Below are 25,435 nucleotides of genomic sequence, written 5' to 3'. Positions count from 1 at the left end.
GATTTCAAAGGCTCCTATGAAAAGGATGGGAGAGATTGAACAACCGCTGCAATACCTTTCTCCCGCCAATGGCAGCCAGCTGTGGCTAAGTAGCTGTATACCAGGTTCTGGATACAGGTGGGTATGTAAAAGACATCAAGGGCACAAAGGTGATTAGCTGGTGAGGAACAGAGCTGTACACATTTTCTAAATCTGGTCAGACTACATGGACGTCTGACATTTTACACTTGGCTTTCTGAATCCCCTCTCAGATCATGACTGAGTCCTCCACGTAGATGGGAAACCCTGGAATGCCTGTCTTCTGGCGTTGATGTAATTATTGTTTGTAAGATACTTGGTCACTTGCTTTGCCACCAGGAAGAAGAAATTTTTCCCTTTCACACTCAGAAGGGCCATCGATTTCTATTGAATCCACGAGATGGCGAATGCAGCCCGTGAGCTGTTGCCAGGCAGCCGCCATCTTGCTTAGCGTTGTTACGCGTCATCAGGCATTAGACTAAATAGAAATCGATGATTCGCTGACTTCAAGTGATCTGAAAATGCTGTTTTGTGCAGCGTTCAGGTGCAGCAACAAGCTGACAAAGGATTGTGAAGGGAGCTTTCAGAAGTGTGTATTATATGTAATATTCATGATATAGGGAAATTACTAAAATGGCTGAATTAAAGGTTAGAAAATTATTTTTTGTGTCGATCTGTGTTCTGTAAAGTAGTGACTTCAGTTTACTGCCAAAATGCTTTATTGTGATCAATATCTCACCTTTCGTTTAGCGATTCAATTACAAGTCTCACTTTCATAAGTCTCAATTTATCCCTTTTTAATTAGCCGCTGTTTTTTTTTTCAACACATCAGGTTTTCCATCCTGAGATATTCTGTAAGAGCAAATTCATAGAATGGAAATGCTTTTTGTCAGGATTTCCCTCAGAGCCTGGTTTTAACTTTGTTTTACCAGTGTCATGTGTTCATTTCTACACTAGATGGCGCCCTTAGTTTTGTTTCACACTTGGATCAGACGAGTGACTGATTATTGATAGTTTGATAATACTCAATATTAAATTAATATTGCGTTATTAATTTAATAATAATTTATTAATGTTTTGGAAACAGCTACAGATAAATAATTTTGCATTAACAATGGCACCAAACATGACAAGAAATAAATATAAAATTGAAAATAAATAAATACCACCACTGTTAAAAAAAAAAAATGATTTGTGCAACCACAGTAGACTGAACATTGCACTGAACTTTGTAAACACAGAACAAAGTATTTAAGCATTTAGCCTTGTAAACATAAATGTAAATCATAATGTGCAAATTTTTTCAGTAAATAATATACACATATATTACTTACTGAAGAAATCTGCACTTATTAATCTCAGCCTCTCAATCTCAGTCTCGTACAATTGTCCAGAACTTGGCTGAGAGTCCAGCAGGCGCGGTGTTGGTGGAGGAGCAAAGAGGAGAAGTCATTGCTTTTAAGTGCTGCGAATCCACGACAGGGAGAGGAACAGGTGAAAGTGCGCCCACACTTAAGAGACAAGCAACTCCAGGCCACCTTGTTGACCCCCAGCGGGATACCTGGCCACGTGGACAGATGCGTAATCTTGTGCGTAATCCAGTACATAAAGTCTCCAAAATTAATTCTTAGAGATAGTGTTGTTGTACAGGACACATTGAGAGTGACTGGTTATGTCAGATGTCAACCATGCAAGGACATTCACAGTATTTCCAAAATGATTCTTCAGCCTATCAAGTAGAATACAATGATTCACTTTATCAACAGCACTAAGATGGATAAGGGAAGTGGCACATTGAGGATTCTCTTCCTGGACTTCTCAAGTGACTTCAACACCATCCAGCCCCTTATGCTTCAGGACAGACTGAACAGGATGCGAATGGACCCCTGCCTGGTCACTTGGATCTCCAGCTACCTCACCAATAAGGTGAGGGACACCACATCTGACACTGATCAGCAGCACCAGAGCACACCAGGGCATGGTGCTGGCCCCTCTTCTCTTCATCCTGTACACCTCGGACGTCTGCTACAACTCTGAGCTGTGTCACATCCAGAAGTCCGTAAATGGCACAGCCATTGTTGGCTGCATCAGGGATGACAGAAAGGAGGAGTACAGGAGCCTAGTGAGGGACTTTACTGTTTGGTGCCACACCAACCATCTACAGCTCAACACCTCAAAGACAAAGGAGCTGGTCATTGACTTTGGGAAGTCCAGACCAAGACCGCAACCAGTTCTGATTGAGGGAGTTGGGGTGGAGGCTGTGGATTTCTAGAAGTACCTCAGGCTGTGCTGGACAGCAAACTGGACTGGACAACCCACACCAACCACCTCTACAGGAAGGGGCAGAACAGACTGTGCTTCCTGAGGAGGCTGTGGTCGTTTAACATCTGCAGGCAACTCCTTTGGATGTTCTACCACTGTGTTAGGGTTAGGATTCTATTCTGGAATCTGGAATCTATTCTATTCTGTTTATTCTGGAAACACACTTTATTTTATAAAAAGGACCTTACTTGTGTGAATCGCCTTGAGGCAGCTTTGTTGTGATTTGGTGCTATATAAATGAAAATAAATTGAAATTGATTTGAAAAATTTCTCAATCCTGTATGAACATTTTTCTTAAATTAATCACATTCACGCAAGTCTGGCTTTCTAAAAATATTAAAAACCTTTCATTTTCTTATGATTATGTGAGCATAAACAAGATTTTTCTCAGAGTAACACTTCTAAAAGCATTACAGTTTTGAAATCATAAAATAATTAACTTCTCTCATTAAATCATGTTTTTTCTCAATAGTTCTCTGACAATACAAGTTTATCATAAAACAATACATCTTCAGCTCATTTATTTTTCTCCTCCTCTCATTGCAACTTTACTCATCAAACGTACACTTTTTAAAATAATTTTTCAAAATGCTAAAATTTTTCTCAAAACATTCAACTTAATCATTCACTGTACACTTTTATTCTGGAAACAGCATGTTATTTTCTTATAATATGAACTTTCTTGCAAAATTCAGATTTTATACATATAATTACAACTTTCTAAATTTCTAAGAACTTATTTTTCTTACATTAGAATGATGATTGTCAGGTTTTGTCAGAATAATACTTAAATTCTTAAAAATTACAGTTCTGACAGCAGTGATTGAATGAAATGTTTTTTCACAAGCTACAGTACAACTTTTACAAAATAATTATTTTTTATTCATTCACTGTGATATTTATTAGTTTTACTATGATACTTTTTACGACAAATGATGTGTGCTTTTATTGTATTTTTATACATTTTTTTTTTACTTTACACAATAAATGAATTCTGAAATTATTCATTTATTTGTCAAGCATAAAAACGCTGCAAGTGTCCGATAGGGGGCAGCATTGACACTTGACGCGCCCACAAACGCTCGGGTTTCATGACGTCATAGGGCCTTATCCAGGAAGTGTGAAACATCAACAAGCCTCCCAGACGAGGGTGAAGAGTCGCTTTATATACAGTTAATTGTGTGATTTATTCTGCGGTTTCATTTATAGTTACCGCACTGTAACAGCGCAGATATGTCGGTGTTCGCTAAATTATTCGGGAGCAGCGGAGGAAAAGGAGGAAAGGGGGCGAGCCCGCAGGAGGCGATTCAGAAACTCCGAGAGACAGAGGAGATGCTAACGAAGAAACAGGAATTTTTAGAGAAGAAGATCGAACAGGAGCTGCAGATCGCCAAAAGAAACGGCACGAAAAACAAAAGAGGTGAGACCTAAGGAGGTACATTCTCGATGTTCGTAACGGTTTCTAATCAAAAAGACAGCAGCCGTCAACAATCCAAAGCTAACTGTTAGCATGTTAGCTAACTTTCAGAGACGTCGCGTTCAGAATCGCAACCGAAAATCTGTGGCTTTATTAATTACTGATTATCGTCACAGATTGAGGTTAAGGACATGTATTGGCAACAAAACATGTGTTCTGACAGTATTTTTATGCTAGTTACTAATCAAGGGTTTGAAGGTGTAAAATAAAACTGTCAGGTCAAAGGTTAGGCTCGCTGTCTGTGTCAAAAGTAGGCGTGGTGTCACCTTGTACAACTTCCTAATCGATTGGTCTACAGGAATATGTTTCCAGGCATTGCTCATTCTCAAGTTCACATCTAACTGCCATGGTATCTTGATGGTCATCATAGCCTGCACCAAGGATGGAATGTTTTCACCAGGGTCTCTCTGTTTGTTTACTTGGTTATTAGCAGGATAACTTTAAAAGTAATGAATGGATTTCAATGACATTTGGTGAGCAGGTAGATTATGTTCCATGAACCAAATGATTAAATTTTGGAGGTGATCCTGAATAAATTCTGGAACTGAGATTTCACTCCAAAAGCTATGATGAAATTTGGTGAGCAGATGGATAATATCCTAGAAAATAATGAGTTTTATTTTGAATTTGGTCCAGAACATATTTTGGATCCAGATGTTAGCATTCAGGAACGACCAATTCAAAAATGTATTAGTGAACTTCTGTATCATTCTGTGGGCAAATGAATAATGTTCTAAGAAATAATTACATAAATTTTGTACTAAAATACTTTGAATGTGTTTATCGTTTTATAGAAAACTTACAAAAATATTAATAAAACATACGGGTGAGAAAAATATTGTATATACATATATAACATTTCTGCATGCAAGCAGAAAGAAGCACAAATTCATCTTTAGTGAAAATGCAACCCAGAACCCAGATGTTCTACATCATGGATCGTCTGGTTAAAGTCAGATATTGTTTCATTTTGTACTGGTTTTAAACACCTCCAACCAGTGCTTAATTTGTAAAGTGGTAGGTACCGGAGCGCAGAGGATGGGTGGCTCCGGTGCAGAAAAAAAAAGGGGGGGGGGGCTTGCGAACAACGCTGTGCGCCACACCGAAAATAAACTGGGCATGTATTGTAGGCCTAACACTAGTCACACCAAATCCGGATAGAGTACAAATTCATGATGTACAGTGGTCCCTCGTTTATCCCAGGAGTTACGTTCTCCGCGTTCACACCGGGCGCGACGCGAGCGACTGCAGCCACAGGTTGCCATGTAATCGTTATGTAAGGACGCGTTTTGGCGCCAAACCGTGCAGCGCGACATGACTGAAGCGATTTTGAGCGTTTTGCACGTTTGTGGCGCGATATTGCGTCGCGTCACATCGCGTTGCCCTCCTCCCCAAGTTGAAAAATCTGAACTTTTTCGTGTCGTCGTGCCGCGATAATCAATCAATCAATTTTATTTATATAGCGCCAAATCACAACAAACAGTTGCCCCAAGGCGCTTTATATTGTAAGGCAAGGCCATACAATAATTACGTAAAAACCCCAACGGTCAAAACGACCCCCTGTGAGCAAGCACTTGGCAACAGTGGGAAGGAAAAACTCCCTTGTAACAGGAAGAAACCTCCAGCAGAACCAGGCTCAGGGAGGGGCAGTCTTCTGCTGGGACTGGTTGGGGCTGAGGGAGAGAACCAGGAAAAAGACATGCTGTGATTGGGAGCAGAGATCAATCACTAATGATTAAATGCAGAGTGGTGCATACAGAGCAAAAAGAGAAAGAAACACTCAGTGCATCATGGGAACCCCCCAGCAGTCTAAGTCTATAGCAGCATAACTAAGGGATGGTTCAGGGTCACCTGATCCAGCCCTAACTATAAGCTTTAGCAAAAAGGAAAGTTTTAAGCCTAATCTTAAAAGTAGAGAGGGTGTCAGTCTCCCTGATCCGAATTGGGAGCTGGTTCCACAGGAGAGGAGCCTGAAAGCTGAAGGCTCTGCCTCCCATTCTACTCTTACAAACCCTAGGAACTACAAGTAAGCCTGCAGTCTGAGAGCGAAGCGCTCTATTGGGGTGATATGGTACTATGAGGTCCCTAAGATAAGATGGGACCTGATTATTCAAAACCTTATAAGTAAGAAGAAGAATTTTAAATTCTATTCTAGAATTAACAGGAAGCCAATGAAGAGAGGCCAATATGGGTGAGATATGCTCTCTCCTTCTAGTCCCCGTTAGTACTCTAGCTGCAGCATTTTGAATTAACTGAAGGCTTTTCAGAGAACTTTTAGGACAACCTGATAATAATGAATTACAATAGTCCAGCCTAGAGGAAATAAATGCATGAATTAGTTTTTCAGCATCACTCTGAGACAAGACCTTTCTAATTTTAGAGATATTGCGTAAATGCAAAAAAGCAGTCCTACATATTTAATATGCGCTTTGAATGACCTATCCTGAGCAAAAATGTCTCCAAGATTTCTCACAGTATTACTAGAGGTCAGGGTAATGCCATCCAGAGTAAGGATCTGGTTAGACACCATGTTTCTAAGATTTGTGGGGCCAAGTACAATAACTTCAGTTTTATCTGAGTTTAAAAGCAGGAAATTAGAGGTCATCCATGTCTTTATGTCTGTAAGACAATCCTGCAGTTTAGCTAATTGGTGTGTGTCCTCTGGCTTCATGGATAGATAAAGTTGGGTATCATCTGCGTAACAATGAAAATTTAAGCAATGCCGTCTAATAATACTGCCTAAGGGAAGCATGTATAAAGTGAATAAAATTGGTCCTAGCACAGAACCTTGTGGAACTCCATAATTAACCTTAGTCTGTGATGAAGATTCCCCATTTACATGAACAAATTGTAATCTATTAGATAAATATGATTCAAACCACCGCAGCGCAGTGCCTTTAATACCTATGGCATGCTCTAATCTCTGTAATAAAATTTTATGGTCAACAGTATCAAAACCAGCACTGAGGTCTAACAGAACAAGCACAGAGATGAGTCCACTGTCCGAGGCCATAAGAAGATCATTTGTAACCTTCACTAATGCTGTTTCTGTACTATGATGAAGTAAGTGTGATGTTGTGTTATGATGACTTGTTTTTAAGTGATAACTGTTCATTTTGATGGAGTACTTGGATGAAATAACTAATGAAAATAACTCAGACAGAACAATCTGAGAGAAAGAGTCTAACCAAATACCGGCATCACTGAAAGCAGCCAAAGATAACGATACGTGTTTGGGATGGTTATGAGTAATTTTTTCTCTAATACACTCAACAAAAATATAAACGCAACACTTTTGGTTTTGCTCCAATTTTGTACGAGATGAACTCAAAGATCTAAAACTTTTTCCACATACACAATATCACCATTTCCCTCAAATATTGTTCACAAACCAGTCTAAATCTGTGATAGTGAGCACTTCTCCTTTGCTGAGATAATCCATCCCACCTCACAGGTGTGCCATATCAAGATGCTGATTAGACACCATGATTAGTGCACAGGTGTGCCTTAGACTGTCCACAATAAAAGGCCACTCTGAAAGGTGCAGTTTTATCACACAGCACAATGCCACAGATGTCGCAAGATTTGAGGGAGCGTGCAATTGGCATGCTGACAGCAGGAATGTCAACCAGAGCTGTTGCTCGTGTATTGAATGTTCATTTCTCTACCATAAGCCGTCTCCAAAGGCGTTTCAGAGAATTTGGCAGTACATCCAACCAGCCTCACAACCGCAGACCACGTGTAACCACACCAGCCCAGGACCTCCACATCCAGCATGTTCACCTCCAAGATCGTCTGAGACCAGCTACTCGGACAGCTGCTGAAACAATCGGTTTGCATAACCAAAGAATTTCTGCACAAACTGTCAGAAACCGTCTCAGGGAAGCTCATCTGCATGCTCGTCGTCCTCATCGGGGTCTTGACCTGACTCCAGTTCGTCGTCATAACCGACTTGAGTGGGCAAATGCTCACATTCGCTGGCGTTTGACACGTTGGAGAGGTGTTCTCTTCACGGATGAATCCCGGTTCACACTGTCCAGGGCAGATGGCAGACAGCGTGTGTGGCGTCGTGTGGGTGAGCGGTTTTCTGATGTCAGTGTTGTGGATCGAGTGGCCCATGGTGGCGGTGGGGTTATGGTATGGGCAGGCGTCTGTTATGGACGAAGAACACAGGTGCATGTTATTAATGGCGTTTTGAATGCACAGAGATACCGTGACGAGATCCTGAGGCCCATTGTTGTGCCATACTTCCAAGAACATCACCTCATGTTGCAGCAGGATAATGCACGGCCCCATGTTGCAAGGATCTGTACACAATTCTTGGAAGCTGAAAATGTCCCAGTTCTTGCATGGCCGGCATACTCACCGGACATGTCACCCATTGAGCATGTTTGGGATGCTCTGGACCGGCGTATATGACAGTGTGTACCAGTTCCTGCCAATATCCAGCAACTTCGCACAGCCATTGAAGAGGAGTGGACCAACATTACACAGGCCACAATTGACAACCTGATCAACTCTATGTGAAGGAGATGTGTTGCACTGCATGAGGCAAATGGTGGTCACACCAGATACTGACTGGTATCCCCCCCCAATAAAACAAAACTGCACCTTTCAGAGTGGCCTTTTATTGTGGACAGTCTAAGGCACACCTGTGCACTAATCATGGTGTCTAATCAGCATCTTGGTATGGCCCACCTGTGAGGTGGGATGGATTATCTCAGCAAAGGAGAAGTGCTCACTATCACAGATTTAGACTGGTTTGTGAACAATATTTGAGGGAAATGGTGATATTGTGTATGTGGAAAAAGTTTTAGATCTTTGAGTTCATCTCGTACAAAATGGGAGCAAAACCAAAAGTGTTGCGTTTATATTTTTGTTGAGTGTATTAGAGAAAAAATTACTCATAACCATCCCAAACACGTATCGTTATCTTTGGCTGCTTTCAGTGATGCCGGTATTTGGTTAGACTCTTTCTCTCAGATTGTTCTGTCTGAGTTATTTTCATTAGTTACTTCATCCAAGTACTCCATCAAAATGAACAGTTATCACTTAAAAACAAGTCATGTTTTTTTTGTTTTTCCTGTGCCGCCGCACCGCGCCGGCTGCGTCCTGATGCGCGGACCTGTCCGCACGTCTTTCATTAAAAAAATCTCCTTTAACAGTGGAATATCCAGATAAAATGCTGAAACCGACTTCTTCTGAAACTTCTCTGTTCTCTCACGACGTCCTGGATCAATAGAGCCTGAAATGTGGAGGTTTTCAGCTTGAAACAGGCTGACGACGGTGCCTGGGAGTGCTGCACGACGTCTCGCTCCGTGGGAAGTCCTTAAAGCGACAGTATCACCTCAAAATCTCTCATCAGCCGTTAAAATTTTCACAGAAAACCAGCTTAATTTTTCGAACCGTGTCCACTTCGATGTGTCTCACAGGTTTAGAAAAAATTTTGATCAAACAAAGCGCCAGTCTCTCAACAACTTCTCAGACAAAGGAATTCCGACGAGGGGCTGGACGACTCCTCCCACAAGGAGTGCTCACAGGCGAATGACGTCACCGACAGGCGTGGAAAAACTCACGCATGCGTACGAGGGTTCAAGCATGTCTGACGTAAAAACATATGAATGAAATCCATATAGTTTTTGAAAAAAATGAAAAGGACCTATACTTTATGGACAGCCCTCGTACATTTTGAGTTCCCATTTCAAATGTGCAACACGGGGTGCAAGACCTGTAAAGTTTGATGCTCAAAACTTTAACCATTCTCAAGTTATTATGCTCACACACAAGCACAAATCCCATCTGAGACAGGTCTGAAAACATGACCGTCACAAGTCTTAATGATCAGATGACACTTCAGGGATTTGTGATCACCCTCGTTTGTCTGTATTTCTGTCTGTAAAGGAAAAAGGAGTCTGGAATTACGCTGAATGGAGAGATGGTTCTTGTCTGTCTAAGGGGCCTTGCACTGAACCCTGACGGCCTGATTGGGGTTTCTGCTCTGTCTGCAGATGTAGCCGATCAGGTGTCAGAAATCTGCAATGGGAGACTGGCTTTAGAACTGAAGGGAATTAGAAAGTATTTCCTATAATTTTTTCTACGTTTGTTTTTGTTCTTGGAACACATTTTTGCTGTGTGTTTCTACAGAGCTTTCAAACACCACAGTGTGGTTGGAAATGAATATTTCTAGCCATGCAGCTTTATTATATTGCATGCACCATGACCCAGCCTGCTCCCTCACAGACTGAAATCTCACAGTTTAATTACAAGCTGCTGCAACATGTTGATCCTGATTACACTGAGCAGAAGTTCTTATTTCTCTGTTTCCACAATCACTGACAGTGACTCATTCCTGTACTACGTCTCACACTTGACCAGGTTGAAACCGTCATCATGTGACTTCATTAGCTCCTCTTTAAATTTCTATTTCACACTTGCCAAGTTTCAGTCCCATGAAGCTCTCATACGTTTATTTAGACTTTAAAAGAAGTCCTTCCATGGTTTATTAGGTTGTAGTCTATCGAGTTTGGTCAGAAGAAAGCGCTGCGACAAGAACATGAAGTGTGATGCCGACTGATGCTTGAAAGCTAGACTGACGTCTACTGGAATCGCAGCAAAACAAACAGAGGAACATGTGATTCACTTATTTATTAACGCTCAGTAATATTTGGGCTTTTGGTTGGGTTGGCTCTCACTGCGGTATTATATCACTTCCTGTTCCGGAGCACAGCAGTGTTTTGCTGTATCTGTTAGCTGTTTAATCTGCGCAGTTAGATTGATCTAGTTACCTAGATAACGATTTGTTTCACAGTGTAATCTTCATGTGCCTTAACTAAAGCACTCCCTCTGCTGAATCACCTCTAAATTATTTACACATTATTCACTTTGTGTGTTTTTAGGAATCCGCTAGCTTAGCGCAGCTACTAGCTCTTAGCCGATTTAGCATGGTGGCTTCTCCTGTCTCTCCTGCACTTTTCTGCTCTGGGTGTGAAATGTTTAGTTATTCCTCGGCCTCCTTTAGCAGTAATGGTACTTGTAATAAGTGTAGCTTATTCGTAGCTTTGGAGGCCAGGGTGGGCGAATTGGAGACTCGGCTCCGCACCTTGGAAAACCCTACAGCTAGCCAGGCCCCTGTAGTCGGTGCGGACCAAGGTAGCTTAGCCGCCGTTAGTTCCCTTCCAGCAGATCCCGAGCAGCCGGGAAAGCAGGCCGACTGGGTGACTGTGAGGAGGAAGCGTAGCCCTAAACAGAAGTCCCGTGTACACCGCCAACCCGTTCACATTTCTAACCGTTTTCCCCACTCGGCGACACACCCGCCGAGGATCAAACTCTGGTTATTGCCGACTCTGTTTTGAGAAATGTGAAGTTAGCAACACCAGCAACCATAGTCAGTTGTCTTCCGGGGGCCAGAGCAGGCGACATTGAAGGAAATTTGAAACTGCTGGCTAAGGCTAAGCGTAAATTTGGTAAGATTGTAATTCACGTCGGCAGTAATGACACCCGGTTACGCCAATCGGAGGTCACTAAAATTAACATTGAATCGGTGTGTAACTTTGAAAAAACAATGTCGGACTCTGTAGTTTTCTCTGGGCCCCTCCCCAATCGGACCAGGAGTGACATGTTTAGCCGCATGTTCTCCTTGAATTGTTGGCTGTCTGAGTGGTGTCCAAAAAATGAGGTGGGCTTCATAGATAATTGGCAAAGCTTCTGGGGAAAACCTGGTCTTGTTAGGAGAGACGGCATCCATCCCACTTTGGATGGAGCAGCTCTCATTTCTAGAAATCTGGCCAATTTTCTTAAATCCTCCAAACCGTGACTATCCAGGGTTGGGACCAAGAAGCAGAGTTGTAGTCTTACACACCTCTCTGCAGCTTCTCTCCCCCTGCCATCCCCTCATTACCCCATCCCCGTAGAGACGGTGCCTGCTCCCAGACCACCAATAACCAGTAAAAATCTATTTAAGCATAAAAATTCCAAAAGAAAAAATATAGCACCTTCAACTGCACCACAGACTAAAACAGTTAAATGTTGTCTATTAAACATTAGGTCTCTCTCTTCTAAGTCCCTGTTAGTAAATGATATAATAATTGATCAACATATTGATTTATTCTGCCTTACAGAAACCTGGTTACAGCAGGATGAATATGTTAGTTTAAATGAGTCAACACCCCCGAGTCACACTAACTGCCAGAATGCTCATAGCACGGGCCGAGGTGGAGGATTAGCAGCAATCTTCCATTCTAGCTTATTAATTAATCAAAAACCCAGACAGAGCTTTAATTCATTTGAAAGCTTGACTCTTAGTCTTGTCCATCCAAATTGGAAGTCCCAAAAACCAGTTTTATTTGTTATTATCTGTCGTCCACCTGGTCGTTACTGTTTGTTTCTCTGTGAATTTTCAGACCTTTTGTCTGACTTAGTGCTTAGCTCAGATAAGATAATTATAGTGGGCGATTTTAACATCCACACAGATGTTGAGAATGACATGACAGCCTCAACACTGCATTTAATCTATTATTAGACTCAATTGGCTTTGCTCAAAATGTAAATGAGTCCACCCACCACTTTAATCATATCTTAGATCTTGTTCTGACTTATGGTATGGAAATTGAAGACTTAACAGTATTCCCTGAAAACTCCTTTCTGTCTGATCATTTCTTAGTAACATTTACATTTACTCTGATGGACTACCCAGCAGTGGGGAATAAGTTTCATTACACTAGAAGTCTTTCAGAAAGCGCTGTAACTAGGTTTAAGGATATGATTCCTTCTTTATGTTCTCTAATGCCATATACCAACACAGTGCAGAGTAGCTACCTAAACTCTGTAAGTGAGATAGAGTATCTCGTCAATAGTTTTACATCCTCATTGAAGACAACTTTGGATGCTGTAGCTCCTCTGAAAAAGAGAGCTTTAAATCAGAAGTGCCTGACTCCATGGTATAACTCACAAACTCGCAGCTTAAAGCAGATAACCCGTAAGTTGGAGAGGAAATGGCGTCTCACTAATTTAGAAGATCTTCACTTAGCCTGGAAAAAGAGTCTGTTGCTCTATAAAAAAGCCCTCCGTAAAGCTAGGACATCTTTCTACTCATCACTAATTGAAGAAAATAAGAACAACTCCAGGTTTCTTTTCAGCACTGTAGCCAGGCTGACAAAGAGTCAGAGCTCTATTGAGCCGAGTATTCCTTTAACTTTAACTAGTAATGACTTCATGACTTTCTTTGCTAATAAAATTTGAACTATTAGAGAAAAAATTACTCATAACCATTCCAAAGACGTATTGTTATGTTTGGCTGCTTTCAGTGATGCCGGTATTTGGTTAGACTCTTTCTCTCCAATTGTTCTGTCTGAGTTATTTTCATTAGTTACTTCCTCCAAACCATCAACATGTCTATTAGACCCCATTCCTACCAGGCTGCTCAAGGAAGCCCTACCATTAATTAATGCTTCGATCTTAAATATGATCAATCTATCTTTATTAGTTGGCTATGTACCACAGGCTTTTAAGGTGGCAGTAATTAAACCATTACTTAAAAAGCCATCACTTGACCCAGCTATCTTAGCTAATTATAGGCCAATCTCCAACCTTCCTTTTCTCTCAAAAATTCTTGAAAGGGTAGTTGTAAAACAGCTAACTGATCATCTGCAGAGGAATGGTCTATTTGAAGAGTTTCAGTCAGGTTTTAGAATTCATCATAGTACAGAAACAGCATTAGTGAAGATTACAAATGATCTTCTTATGGCCTCAGACAGTGGACTCATCTCTGTGCTTGTTCTGTTAGACCTCAGTGCTGTTTTTGATACTGTTGACCATAAAATTTTATTACAGAGATTAGAGCATGCCATAGGTATTAAAGGCACTGCGCTGCGGTGGTTTGAATCATATTTATCTAATAGATTACAGTTTGTTCATGTAAATGGGGAATCTTCATCACAGACTACGGTTAATTATGGAGTTCCACAAGGTTCTGTGCTAGGACCAATTTTATTCACTTTATACATGTTTCCCTTAGGCAGTATTATTAGACGGCATTGCTTAAATTTTCATTGTTACGCAGATGATACCCAGCTTTATCTATCCATGAAGCCAGAGGACACACACCAGTTAGCTAAACTGCAGGATTGTCTTACAGACATAAAGACATGGATGACCTCTATTTTCCTGCTTTTAAACTCAGATAAAACTGAAGTTATTGTACTTGGCCCCACTAATCTTAGAAACATGGTGTCTAACCAGATCCTTACTCTGGATGGCATTACCCTGACCTCTAGTAATACTGTGAGAAATCTTGGAGTCATTTTTGATCAGGATATGTCATTCAATGTGCATATTAAACAAATATGTAGGACTGCTTTTTTGCATTTGCGCAATATCTCTAAAATTAGAAAGGTCTTGTCTCAGAGTGATGCTGAAAAACTAATTCATGCATTTATTTCCTCTAGGCTGGACTATTGTAATTCATTATTATCAGGTTGTCCTAAAAGTTCCCTGAAAAGCCTTCAGTTAATTCAAAATGCTGCAGCTAGAGTACTGACGGGGACTAGAAGGAGAGAGCATATCTCACCCATATTGGCCTCTCTTCATTGGCTTCCTGTTAATTCTAGAATAGAATTTAAAATTCTTCTTCTTACTTATAAGGTTTTGAATAATCAGGTCCCATCTTATCTTAGGGACCACTTCAGATCAGGGAGACAGACACCCTCTCTACTTTTAAGATTAGGCTTAAAACTTTCCTTTTTGCTAAAGCTTATAGTTAGGGCTGGATCAGGTGACCCTGAACCATCCCTTAGTTATGCAGCTATAGACTTAGACTGCTGGGGGGTTCCCATGATGCACTGAGTGTTTCTTTCTCTTTTTGCTCTGTATGCACCACTCTGCATTTAATCATTAGTGATTGATCTCTGCTCCCCTCCACAGCATGTCTTTTTCCTGGTTCTCTCCCTCAGCCCCAACCAGTCCCAGCAGAAGACTGCCCCTCCCTGAGCCTGGTTCTGCTGGAGGTTTCTTCCTGTTAAAAGGGAGTTTTTCCTTCCCACTGTCGCCAAGTGCTTGCTCACAGGGGGTCGTTTTGACCGTTGGGGTTTTTCCGTAATTATTGTATGGCCTTGCCTTACAATATAAGGCGCCTTGGGGCAACTGTTTGTTGTGATTTGGCGCTATATAAATAAAATTGATTTGATTTGATTACATAAGCTGATTAATGTTGCAGATGTCTGTGTATTTCAGATATAGATTACATGAGATTCATAGCTGAAATGATTACGGTATTGAATTCAAAGATCACTGAGTGCATAACTCCGTTCTGTTGTCTGCTCTCAGAATCCTGAATTTGTGACATCATAAGACAAAGATATTGATGTATGATGTAAAAGAAGAATCATACCTCACACTTTTTGAGATAATTAGAAACATGTTGCATTTGAATCACCAGCAAAATTTACTTAATCCTCCCCTTCTCCAACGTCATCTTCCCACACAGATAAAGACGATGACATCATATGGTTATGAAGCAAGGCAATTTTCCATTTTGGGAGAAAATAAACAAATGGCTCTGAAACAAAAGCCAGAGCCATTCACCTTCAAAACAGTTGTTGGATTAACTGACATGAAATGAGTCATTAATTGCCACCTGAGTGCAATCAGGGTAAGAGTCATTAAGGATCAAGATGGACTGTATTCACTTGTTTCCTGTTTCCAAAGAAAACTCCTTGATTTAAAAAGTAAATAAATAAATGCATACATTTGTGGGTTTTCAATTCTGCTAATAAATAAATAATGAATTCAACATGATCTTAGCTGAGGTAATTGAACATGGTTAAATAAATGCCGTTGCTTAAACTGTGTCCAGTTAGTAACTTTGTTTCTTTGTTGTTCTTGCATCTCATGATATGATTGTGCCTCAGTGTGCAGGATTTAAAAAAAAAAAAAAATCTGTCCACAATTCAGCCAGCAGGTGGGGCTTTTAGGTACTCTTTAAATTTAGCTACGTTTTGTTGCATGCCAGAGCTTTCAGTCGCTCTGAGTATATGCAGATGGGACAGATCTTAGCAGGCTGTGGCCCCTGTGGTGAACATTCAACATGTAATGGACATAATTCACCACTACCATGATGCCTGTGGGGATCCACGGGCTCTAGATTGAGTAGTGTTTATAAAATAGGTAGCTGATGTTTTTCAAGGGTGGTTATAAATTGTGCAAAGTTTCTGTAATGAGTTAGAATAGTGTGTAATTCCAGAATGTTTCTAGAACCTTAGACCTCAGCAGTTTTTAAAAGAAGAACTCAACCCTTTTATTTCCTGTTAATTATGTAATTTTTTTAATGTTAATTTGTTGTCTTAATGTATTTATTTCTAAATTGTTTAGGTTCTTGTTATCATATATAAACACTATTATTGTTACTATTATTATTATTATTATTATTGTTGTTGTTTTATTTTTACTTCTATTTTGTCATTTGATTTTTAAATGGACCACAACAGAAATAAGTGTTTTCACTTTCTTGCGTCATGCATGCATTTTTTTTTATGTATTTACAATAATATTATGTACTTACATTGAACATACTAAGTAAAAGAACGCTTGCACTCACGCTTTTAATATCTGGATGATTTAAGGCCCTTTGCTGGAATGACATGTGGGTCAGAATGTACATATCAGTGGTCATCGTTCAGTGTTTTTAGCTAATATATGTAGCTTCTTGAAAAATATTAGTCTTCTCAATGTTCCATTTTGGTGGTGTTCATCCTTAACCCAAAATACATAAACATACCAAACGGCAAAGGTCAGCTCTCCAGAGTTTGTGTGTGCTCAAAATTGCACGCACACACGCAGAGCTTTTTGTCTTTTCTGCATTCTGCTGTAAGCAGGTGCTTTTAATTTGACACACAAACAGAGATGGTGGTGGAAGACATTAAAGCCACTACACTTTTCACTTATGGTACTGGGAGCATGACACTTAAGTCACTCATGGTAACAGCAACATAACTCACTAACTAAACTCACTAAACCGATTGAACTACAAAAACACAATAAATTAGTAACACTAACAACACTGTTAAACTAACATGAACCACAATAACAGCATTTAAAACCCAAACTCCCATGATGCATTGCTGCACAAGTTCATTGTTCATTACTGGTTAGATAAAATTGCAAATTAAACAAAAAATATTGTCTTATCAACTTTCTGTTTTCACAGTGTTTATCCTTAACCCAAAATACAAAGTATACCAAACAGCAAATGTCAGCTCTTCCCAGTTTCACAGTGATCATGATCGAAGCCATACACACGCACATACACACGTACACAGAGGCCACTTGGGTATTATAATATAGATACTGAGCACATTCCCTGTTTGGGATGTGGTAACACACCTAGATGCATGAAGCGCATACAAAAGTATCACCACTTGTGGTTAGAGTGCGTCCTCTGTTCTGCATGTGTTACAGTTGTGCTCAAAAGTTTCCATATTCTGGCAGAATTTTTGGTTTATTGGCAATTTTTCAGAGAATATGAATGATAACACAAAACCTTCCCCCCCCCCCCCCCCCCCCCCCCCCACTCATGGTTAGTGGTCAGATCAATCCATTTATTGTCAAACAACTGTTTACTCTTTTTAAATCATAATGACACCAGAAACTACCTGATCAAAAGTTTAGATACCCTTCTTCTTAATACTGTGTATTGCCCCCTTTAAGATCAATGACAGCTTGGAGTCTTTTGTGGTAGTCGTGGACGAGGCTCTCTGATGATAAAACTGCCACTGAATATATCTTGGACTTTTCTTTACATTAATTACGCTGAAATACAAACAGTGTGGCACTCTGTGGTAAATCTGCATGGAGTAGACAGTTCTCAAAAACTGAGTGACTGTACAAGGAGACGAGTGAGAAAAGCCACAGAAGCACCCAGACAACCCAGAAGAAGTAATAGACCTACGTGACTGTGATTGGAGAAATTGTGCACAGTGCAAGCTTTCTACACCGCATTAATTCCCGATCTACCGTAACTTTTCCTTTTGTTTTTCTCTGCAGCGGCTCTGCAGGCATTGAAACGAAAGAAGCGATATGAGAAACAGCTTGCCCAGATTGATGGCACGCTGTCCACCATTGAGTTCCAGAGGGAGGCTTTGGAGAATGCCAACACTAACACTGAAGTACTAAAGAACATGGGCTATGCCGCCAAGGCTATGAAGGCCGCCCACGAAAACATGTAAGGGGAGGAAATCACCTCATAGACCAGGATCACGTTCCACAAACCTTAAACATGACGGCGTCTGACTTTAGTTGCTGAATTGTGTCTGGGTTGTTTTTAAGATGGGTGAAAAAGAATTTACACTTGCATGTTGTTTCCTGTCTATTATCTCCACTCTCTGGAATTATGACCTCAACAAGTGGTTTTACGGAGATTGTTGTTTCAGGGACATTGAAAAGGTGGACGACCTGATGCAGGACATTACAGAGCAGCAGGAGCTGGCCCAGGAAATCTCCGACGCCATCTCCAAGCCTGTCGGTTTTGGAGAGGAATTTGATGAGGTCAGTGATGCTTTTCAGGCTTGTACATACTTGGATTTATCCAGATTCTTTGTAATTCCTGCATTTTTTTATTTTTATTTTTTATTTTTTTTCTGGGATTATTCTGAGATTGATGTAAAATTCATCTTGTCGGTCTGAGATTATACACCCTTCACAAACTCGGCCCTCAAATGTTATACTGGATGTTACCACCATATAGCTGCAGTCATGAAGAATGATTATTATTATTAGTAGTAGTAATATTCATTTTTTGTAGTAAATTAAAATTTTGAACACATACGAGTAACAACAAGACAGAATTAATTTTATATCTTTATTAAGGTGCAGTGACACAAGCATGACTTTGACCTGTGTAAACTCGTCTTTAACTGGTGCAGACTGAACATGAGAGGGGCGCCAGCGCGTGCTATTGCACACAGAGAATTTCAAAATGCTCAAAAAATCTTTTACACACAAATGTTGTGCTACGTGGCACAATCTAATCGCCAACATGACGTGCAGCTCGTCAAGTGGAATAAAGAAGTAAACAGAGCGAGTGGTGACGCCAGCGGATCGCATCAGAGCGCAGCTCGTCTGAAGGATTATAACAAGAAGGTAAATCTGTTATATACATACCTTAACAGCTGCACACAAGAAGGAAAGAACACACAACTGTTTTACCAAGTCATGACAATGTAAACATGACAAATAATTACCTTTTTAGACAGCTGAAAATGCTTTATCCAGCTCGTTAGGCACGCGCTTGCGAGCGGCACCAGCTGAAACCTCCTCTGTCCAGCGCAGAGCAAGTGGCAGGTGGTAGAACAAAGAACGGCGTTCAGATGTGATCACAGTGGGTGGGGTCATCACAACGATGGCCGTCCTAGTGCGTGAATCAAAGTCATGCTTGTGTCACTGCGCCTTTAGTAATCCAGATATTATTTATAGAGCATTGCATTGTTATTAATTTGTAGAAATTTTATGAAAGAAGTATTTGATACCACTCCAGGTCCATGTCGGTGCCCATTTCAATCCATTTTGGCCTGCTGTGAAATCCACACAAATTTCTCGGAGCACTCGCTTTAAGATAGCTTGAAAGAGTAATGATTGAATGAACATCTGTCAGACATATTGTGTGTCCGGTTTCATGATATAAAGCTTGGAAGTGCTGTCTCAACCCATTTACCTAGAATAAATATAGAGTTGCAAAATTTCAGTAATTTCCAAAGTTTAAAATTTCCCATGAGAAGTAACGGAAATATGCAAAATATAACGGGTAACATGAACATAGTTGGGAAAAAGTCTTGCAGCATAATCTCAGTTAAAACAACCAGATTTAATACAAATTCAGTTGGATTTCTCCTCTCCACTGTGCATCCCTCAATCACATGCACACATCAGGGCTATTGAGACCACTTAAACTCAAAAATGTCATTAAAAAATTATATTGAGAAATGCTTGCCTTAATGTCTGCTTATGACATAACAAAAGCTTTATGTTTATATATGATACGTTTGTACAAATTACCCCGAATTTCCAGTTCATTCCCATGGAAAGTGTTCCATGGGAAAGTAACAGGTGGTGGTGGTTGTTGCGTCCCAAAGTTCTTGAAATGGAGCAATATTTCCACCTGGTGGACATTTACCATTAATGCATGTATAGTAGAATTTTGCCAAGAGCCTCCAGTATTGCAAATTGATCAAAAAATTCTCACAATTTCCAAAATTCCAGAGCTTAACTTCCCAGAGAAGGTTTCTGGAAAGTAGGGCTCCTGCTGTATTGAATATGTTCATCTAAAAAGGCCTTATTTGGTATTAAAATGTCTTAAATCAGTCTTTCAAAAGTCTTAAAAATGCTGAAGCATTGGTATTAGGATTTTTTCACGTTTACTCTGACATGTTGAAATAAAATATTGAAATAAATGGCCAGTTGTGGGCACAGCTAACCACAAAGTTAGCTTCGATAACCACTAATCCGCTAACTGAAAAGTTAACTTTTATAACGCCAAACCAATAAACTGCTAAATAATTTAGTGGAAGCTACAGCTAGCCGCTAGCTGATAACTTAGTATTGACTCCAGTCAGCTACTGGCAAGCCAGTTTTGAATTTAAGCACTGCTGACGCTTCTGAGTAGAATCAAAGGCGATCACAAAAACAACGAGTCAGTGTGTGGACTCTGCTGTAAGGAAGTGTCATTTACTTTTAACATGGAACAGTACTGACGTGTAATGAAAATTCTGTTTAAGTGTGATTCAGTGCAACAAATAGCAAAATAACAAAATGCATAGAACACTGCCATCTGGATGGCAGTGTGAATAATACTAACCAACTAACACACGGTTGCCATTTGTGACGCTGAATCACACTTAACAAACAGAATTTTCAGTTTTGCAAAAGCCTGTTTTTGCAAATGAAAAAAATGACATATTTACAAATACACATTTATTTGTAAACTAACTTGTGTGTTGGTTTTTACAAATAAATAAACCAACCAGCCAGTGATGAGTCACATTTTCCCATAATGCCTTTTGGCATCTATTGCTGTTAATGATCAAACCTTCAGAATTAGCACATTACTTTAAAACTAAAAGATATGTATGATATTTTCGCTTTGTAATCTTGACAGAGTTGATATTAATTAAACTGTCCAGAATTAATTTGGTTTATAAATCAAAACCATAAGGCAAAACTGCTTTGCTTTACATGTGTTCTGCCACAGTCTGGGGCACTGTATGTTGAATGTAAATGACTTTTTTTCCAAGCAGTCTGGCCCCTTCTGCTTGGGTAGAGTTCAGCTTAGTTCCTTATAGCTGTCTGACTACTGCAAAACATGTAACAGACAGGAACCAACATGTATGATTTTAGGGTTTATAAACATTTTTGACTGTTTGGCTTTACTCACTATGCCAGCAAAAAAAATGTTAGTAGACTAAAAGTCAGCGGAACTAAAATTAGCACAAGCTAATTGGTCCGCTGATGGTTTTCAACGTTAGATGAAAAGCCAATCCACTAACAAAAAAGTTAACTTCCCACCACTGTAAATGCCAATATCTATTTGTTAATAATTCAGTGAAAGCTTCGTAACACCACCCAGAGAAATTTGGTGGAACCAAGATATCTCTTGTTTATTGCCAGAACACTTAGAGCAGAGACATTTTCAACTACTTCAAAATAATGGACCATTATTCTAATGTTGGTCTTAAATTTCATTCCAACTGGCATTAATAAGATCTTTAAAAAGTCTAAAATCTCTTTTCCTTAAGTTGGAGAAACCCTGAGAATGTTTCTGGAAACTAACCAGGAATTTTCTGCCCTCTTGGTTTCTTAAATAAATATACTTGAGATTTGTTGCAGAACAGACTGTTGGCGCTTGCTAACGGCTCCTCACTTTATGTCAATCAGCAGCGTGAGTGAACTGGACCAGTGGCCAGTCACTTAGCTGACACCCAGCTGACATTGCACTGACCAGATTTTCATTTGTGTATGTCATTCAGAATTCTTATCTATTAAAGCATGCTGTCGGGAGCTGACAATGACTTTGTGAGCCAGATCCATGATTCAAAACAATCGTGCCGAGACGTTTCTGAGGCACGATGATGCCAAAAGCTCTCAAACAGGCTGGAGTCTTGAATGGCTGCATTCAAATTTAATTCAGGTCATATGTGATGGTTAGCGAACACACCGGAACAATTTCACAACAAGAATAAAAACCTCCTTCCTCAAATTCTCAGTCAGCTGATTTGAAGTTATTGAACGCTGAGCTGTTTGAGTCACGGAGGCCCAAAATAGGAACCAGACCATTTTTAATCTCAGGCTTACATTCAACTTCTGAGAGACTTTAAAATAACAGAAGGCTTGGTTTAAGATCAAGAACCGATTCTGAGTGTTACATTTAGACTGTTGTCTGGAAGAAAAGCACAAACACAAATCATTGATCAAATAAGCTCGCAGATGTGACCTCAGATTGTTCATCTTCTCTGGTGTTTGCTGTGTCCTTTTTCTCTCCCTCAGGATGAGCTGCTGGCAGAGTTGGATGAGCTGGAACAGGAGGAGCTCGACAAAAACCTGCTGGAGATCGGAGGAACAGAGAATGTTCCCCTCCCCAATGTGCCTTCTGCCCCGCTGCCCTCCAGACCCGGTAAGAACGTTCTGAGGATCCCAGGCTCTGATCCTGGGTCATAAAGTGTGAGGACCAAATGCTGCCGCTGGCTATAACGTGTAACATTTAACAGCGCCGTCTCACTGCTTCCTGATTTATTATTTTTCTTTTCACCCCTTACAGCCAAGAAAGAGGAGGACGAGGACGACATGGAGGACCTGCAGCGCTGGGCGATGGAGGCCATGTAATGGCGTCTGCAGCCACATCACACGTGCGTAACGGCAGAAAGGAGCAGCGGAGATGAATGGACTGCCAGGATGTTGTGTCTGACTGTTGTGTGTCTGAAGAGAGCTGAACGTCTTCTTCACTTAACACTACAAAATAAAAAAAAATGCTGTAGTCTTATTTTCCTCTTTCCCGTTCCACGACTCACTGTTCAGATGCCCTTGTGTGCTCACTGAAAACAAGCACCCACACGATTCAAACACCATCGGTGCGTCTCAGTGATGTCACTTTGTGTTTTTACTCTCTAATGTAACACAAAATGAGCACTTAGTGGGTCATGTAGTGGGCGGGGCTAAGCCAGCAACCACCCCCACCCTGTGTTTTTGACTTTTGATCTCTGCTCTGAAGTTTTTTTTCGTGGGAAAAGAAAACTTCACGAGCGCCTCTTCCCTAAAATTCATTTTTGTCTCGTGTGTTTATGGCGTTTTGCTCGCTGGCTGTTTTTCTTCCTTTTTATGTTTTTGACAGGAAATGACAGTCCTTTGCCCTCCATGTTTGTTAATTCCTCTTGAAAAGAGGAAAACAGCTGAGCGTGTGCTGGGTGAAGAAACTTTGAGCTACGAACCTCTGTTTTATTTTACTTACCAGACCATGATGTAATTTGTCCTTTTCCTCCCAATGCCATTTTTCAGTGACTCCTCCCGAAACATCCTCACCGGTGGTACTCGTTATTTGGTGTAAATATCCGAAATGTGTCTCACCCACTTCTATATTTCTGCCATCACTGAGAGGTTCTCTTCAGGTTGTATGAAGCATGCAAAAACATGACATCGCAACGCACAGCAGGAGCAAGAAAGATGTTTTGTCAACACCTGCATCCTGCTTTAAGTCCTTGTAATGGTTTTTGTTTCCAATGATGTAAAAAAATGAATAATAAACAATTGTCACTACTTGTTAAATGCATCCAGGAGACAATGGCGGGTTATAAAATATTGCCGTCAGTCTATGGCATTGTTTCGGAAGAATTAATTCCTTTAGTTTTTTTTCTTCAAACTCATGCTGTACATTTTTTACATAGAAATTAAATAACACAAGTACAAATGGACGCGCATGTTGGCATTTCTATGTTTTATTTATCCAAGATGAGAGTATTATTTGCAACGTCATTAAAGATTTCAATTCTCTGCTTGTCACTTTTTAAAAATTATATCACGGGTGCTGAGTGTATGAAATGCTTTTAATCAATTAATCAATCAGCAGCTATTTGAACTGCTCTTATTAAGTCAATATGTCAAAACATTGCCCTGATCCAGATTCATAAATGTCAGAATTTGTTTGGTTTTTCTATTTTCCATCATTTTAAATCAAATGATTTTGAGTTTTGAATATTAGTCATACCAAAGACATTCTTGGGTTCTGGAATTTCTTACAAATGCACACAGGAAATAGTAGATGCCTGCTGACTTTAAACTGTGGCCTGAAATGAGATGTCTTTTTAGACTGCCATTGCATTTTTTGTTTTTCCAAATTGAAAGAATATTACTGAGCTTGTAGAGGTGGAGGTAGGCTCTGGAGAGAAAGGGAATGAAAGTTGGTTGGAAAAAGCATGTGTGTGAATGAGTGAGCACAGTGGAATCATAAGATTGCAAGGAGTAGAGGTGATGGTAGATAATATGAGGTAAACTTCAAACTAATTTAGGTATTAAAAGAGTGCAGATAGGGTGAAGAGTGACAGGAGTGATTATAGAAGGGCATCTGCAAGAGTGAAAGGGAAAATTTACAAAACTAATAAGAGAACCTGCGTTATATGGGTTAGAGAACTCAGCCATCTGCGGTGTGCAGCCAGTGCACTCTGGATAAATGAGTAGGGTTGCTTCAGGAAGAGCATTCGTCATAAAACAAGCCAACCATGCAGCCTAAAAATTTAATTTCCATACCGGATTGGTCAAGGCCCAGGTTAACAGTGACCACCACCAGTGCCGTTGCCAAACGGTGCCAGTGGAAATTGGACTACTGGTTGAAGAAGAGGATGAGGAGAACGTGTCAGCGGGAGAAGAGGAAAACTAGAAGGGTGGAAGTGAGAGTCAGGACTTTGAATGTTGGTAGTATGATTGGTAAAGGGAGAGAGCTGGCTGATACGATGGAGAGGAGAAAGACGTGTGCAAGAGACCAAGTGAAAGGAAAGTAAGTGCTGGAGCATAGACCGTGGGTTCAAGTTGTATCATGGTGTGGATGGGAAGAGAAATGGTGTTGGGGTCATTATAAAGGAAGAGTATGTTAAGCGTGTCCGACAGGGTGATAAGTGTGAAGTTGGAAATTGAAGGGGTGGCCTGTTTACAGAGACTCAAGCTGTGGTTCACCAATCAACTTCACTGACCACTTCACAATCTGCATCAGTTTGTTTCTCTTCTTCACTGACAAAGCACCATACCATGGTTCAGTGCGAGACTATTTTTTTAATCCCTAAAGGATTCCTGGACTCAATCCAGACCTTTTATTAAAGTGATTAAAACCCTTTACTCAGACCCAATGGCCAGCGTCAACACTAATGGTCTGGTTTCTTAAGGTTTTTCAGTGCATAGAGGCTGTAGACAGGGGTGCCCTTTGTCACCTTTATTGTTCACATTGTTTATCGAACCTTTAGCTGAAGCAATACAGTCGAACCCCGATATTACAGGGATTGCAAGAAATGAGAAAAATCACGTAATTTCCCTTTTTGCTGATGATGTTTTCTTGTGTTTACTGAACCCTGATAAGTCCATTCCAGCTGTCTTGAATTA

General features: G+C 40.3%; 1 protein-coding gene across 1 annotated transcript; it reads left to right on the top strand.

The window, feature by feature from the left end:
• The first annotated feature begins 3,427 nt into the window (after positions 1–3,427).
• Positions 3,428–23,839, top strand: LOC117511806 (charged multivesicular body protein 4b). The gene is made up of 5 exons (XM_034171720.1): positions 3,428–3,760; positions 17,852–18,029; positions 18,238–18,352; positions 22,343–22,469; positions 22,614–23,839. The coding sequence occupies exons 1-5, from the start codon at positions 3,574–3,576 to the stop codon at positions 22,676–22,678; spliced, it is 672 nt and encodes a 223-aa protein (XP_034027611.1). The 5' UTR covers positions 3,428–3,573; the 3' UTR covers positions 22,679–23,839.
• The last annotated feature ends 1,596 nt before the right edge of the window (positions 23,840–25,435 follow it).

Source organism: Thalassophryne amazonica, chromosome 6 (genome assembly GCF_902500255.1).
Source record: "Thalassophryne amazonica chromosome 6, fThaAma1.1, whole genome shotgun sequence".
NCBI classification, from domain to species: domain Eukaryota; kingdom Metazoa; phylum Chordata; class Actinopteri; order Batrachoidiformes; family Batrachoididae; genus Thalassophryne; species Thalassophryne amazonica.
This window is presented reverse-complemented; position numbering and strand designations above follow the sequence as displayed.

What these genes read in the sequence shown, in the direction of transcription:
- LOC117511806 (XM_034171720.1), top strand. Translation starts at nt 3,574, where the DNA reads ATGTCGGTGTTCGCTAAATTATTCGGGAGCAGCGGAGGAAAAGGAGGA. An exon ending in CGGCACGAAAAACAAAAGAG is followed by an intron (nt 3,761 to 17,851) that starts GTGAGACCTAAG and finishes TTTTCTCTGCAG; the next exon opens with CGGCTCTGCAGGCATTGAAA. An exon ending in AAGGCCGCCCACGAAAACAT is followed by an intron (nt 18,030 to 18,237) that starts GTAAGGGGAGGA and finishes TTGTTGTTTCAG; the next exon opens with GGACATTGAAAAGGTGGACG.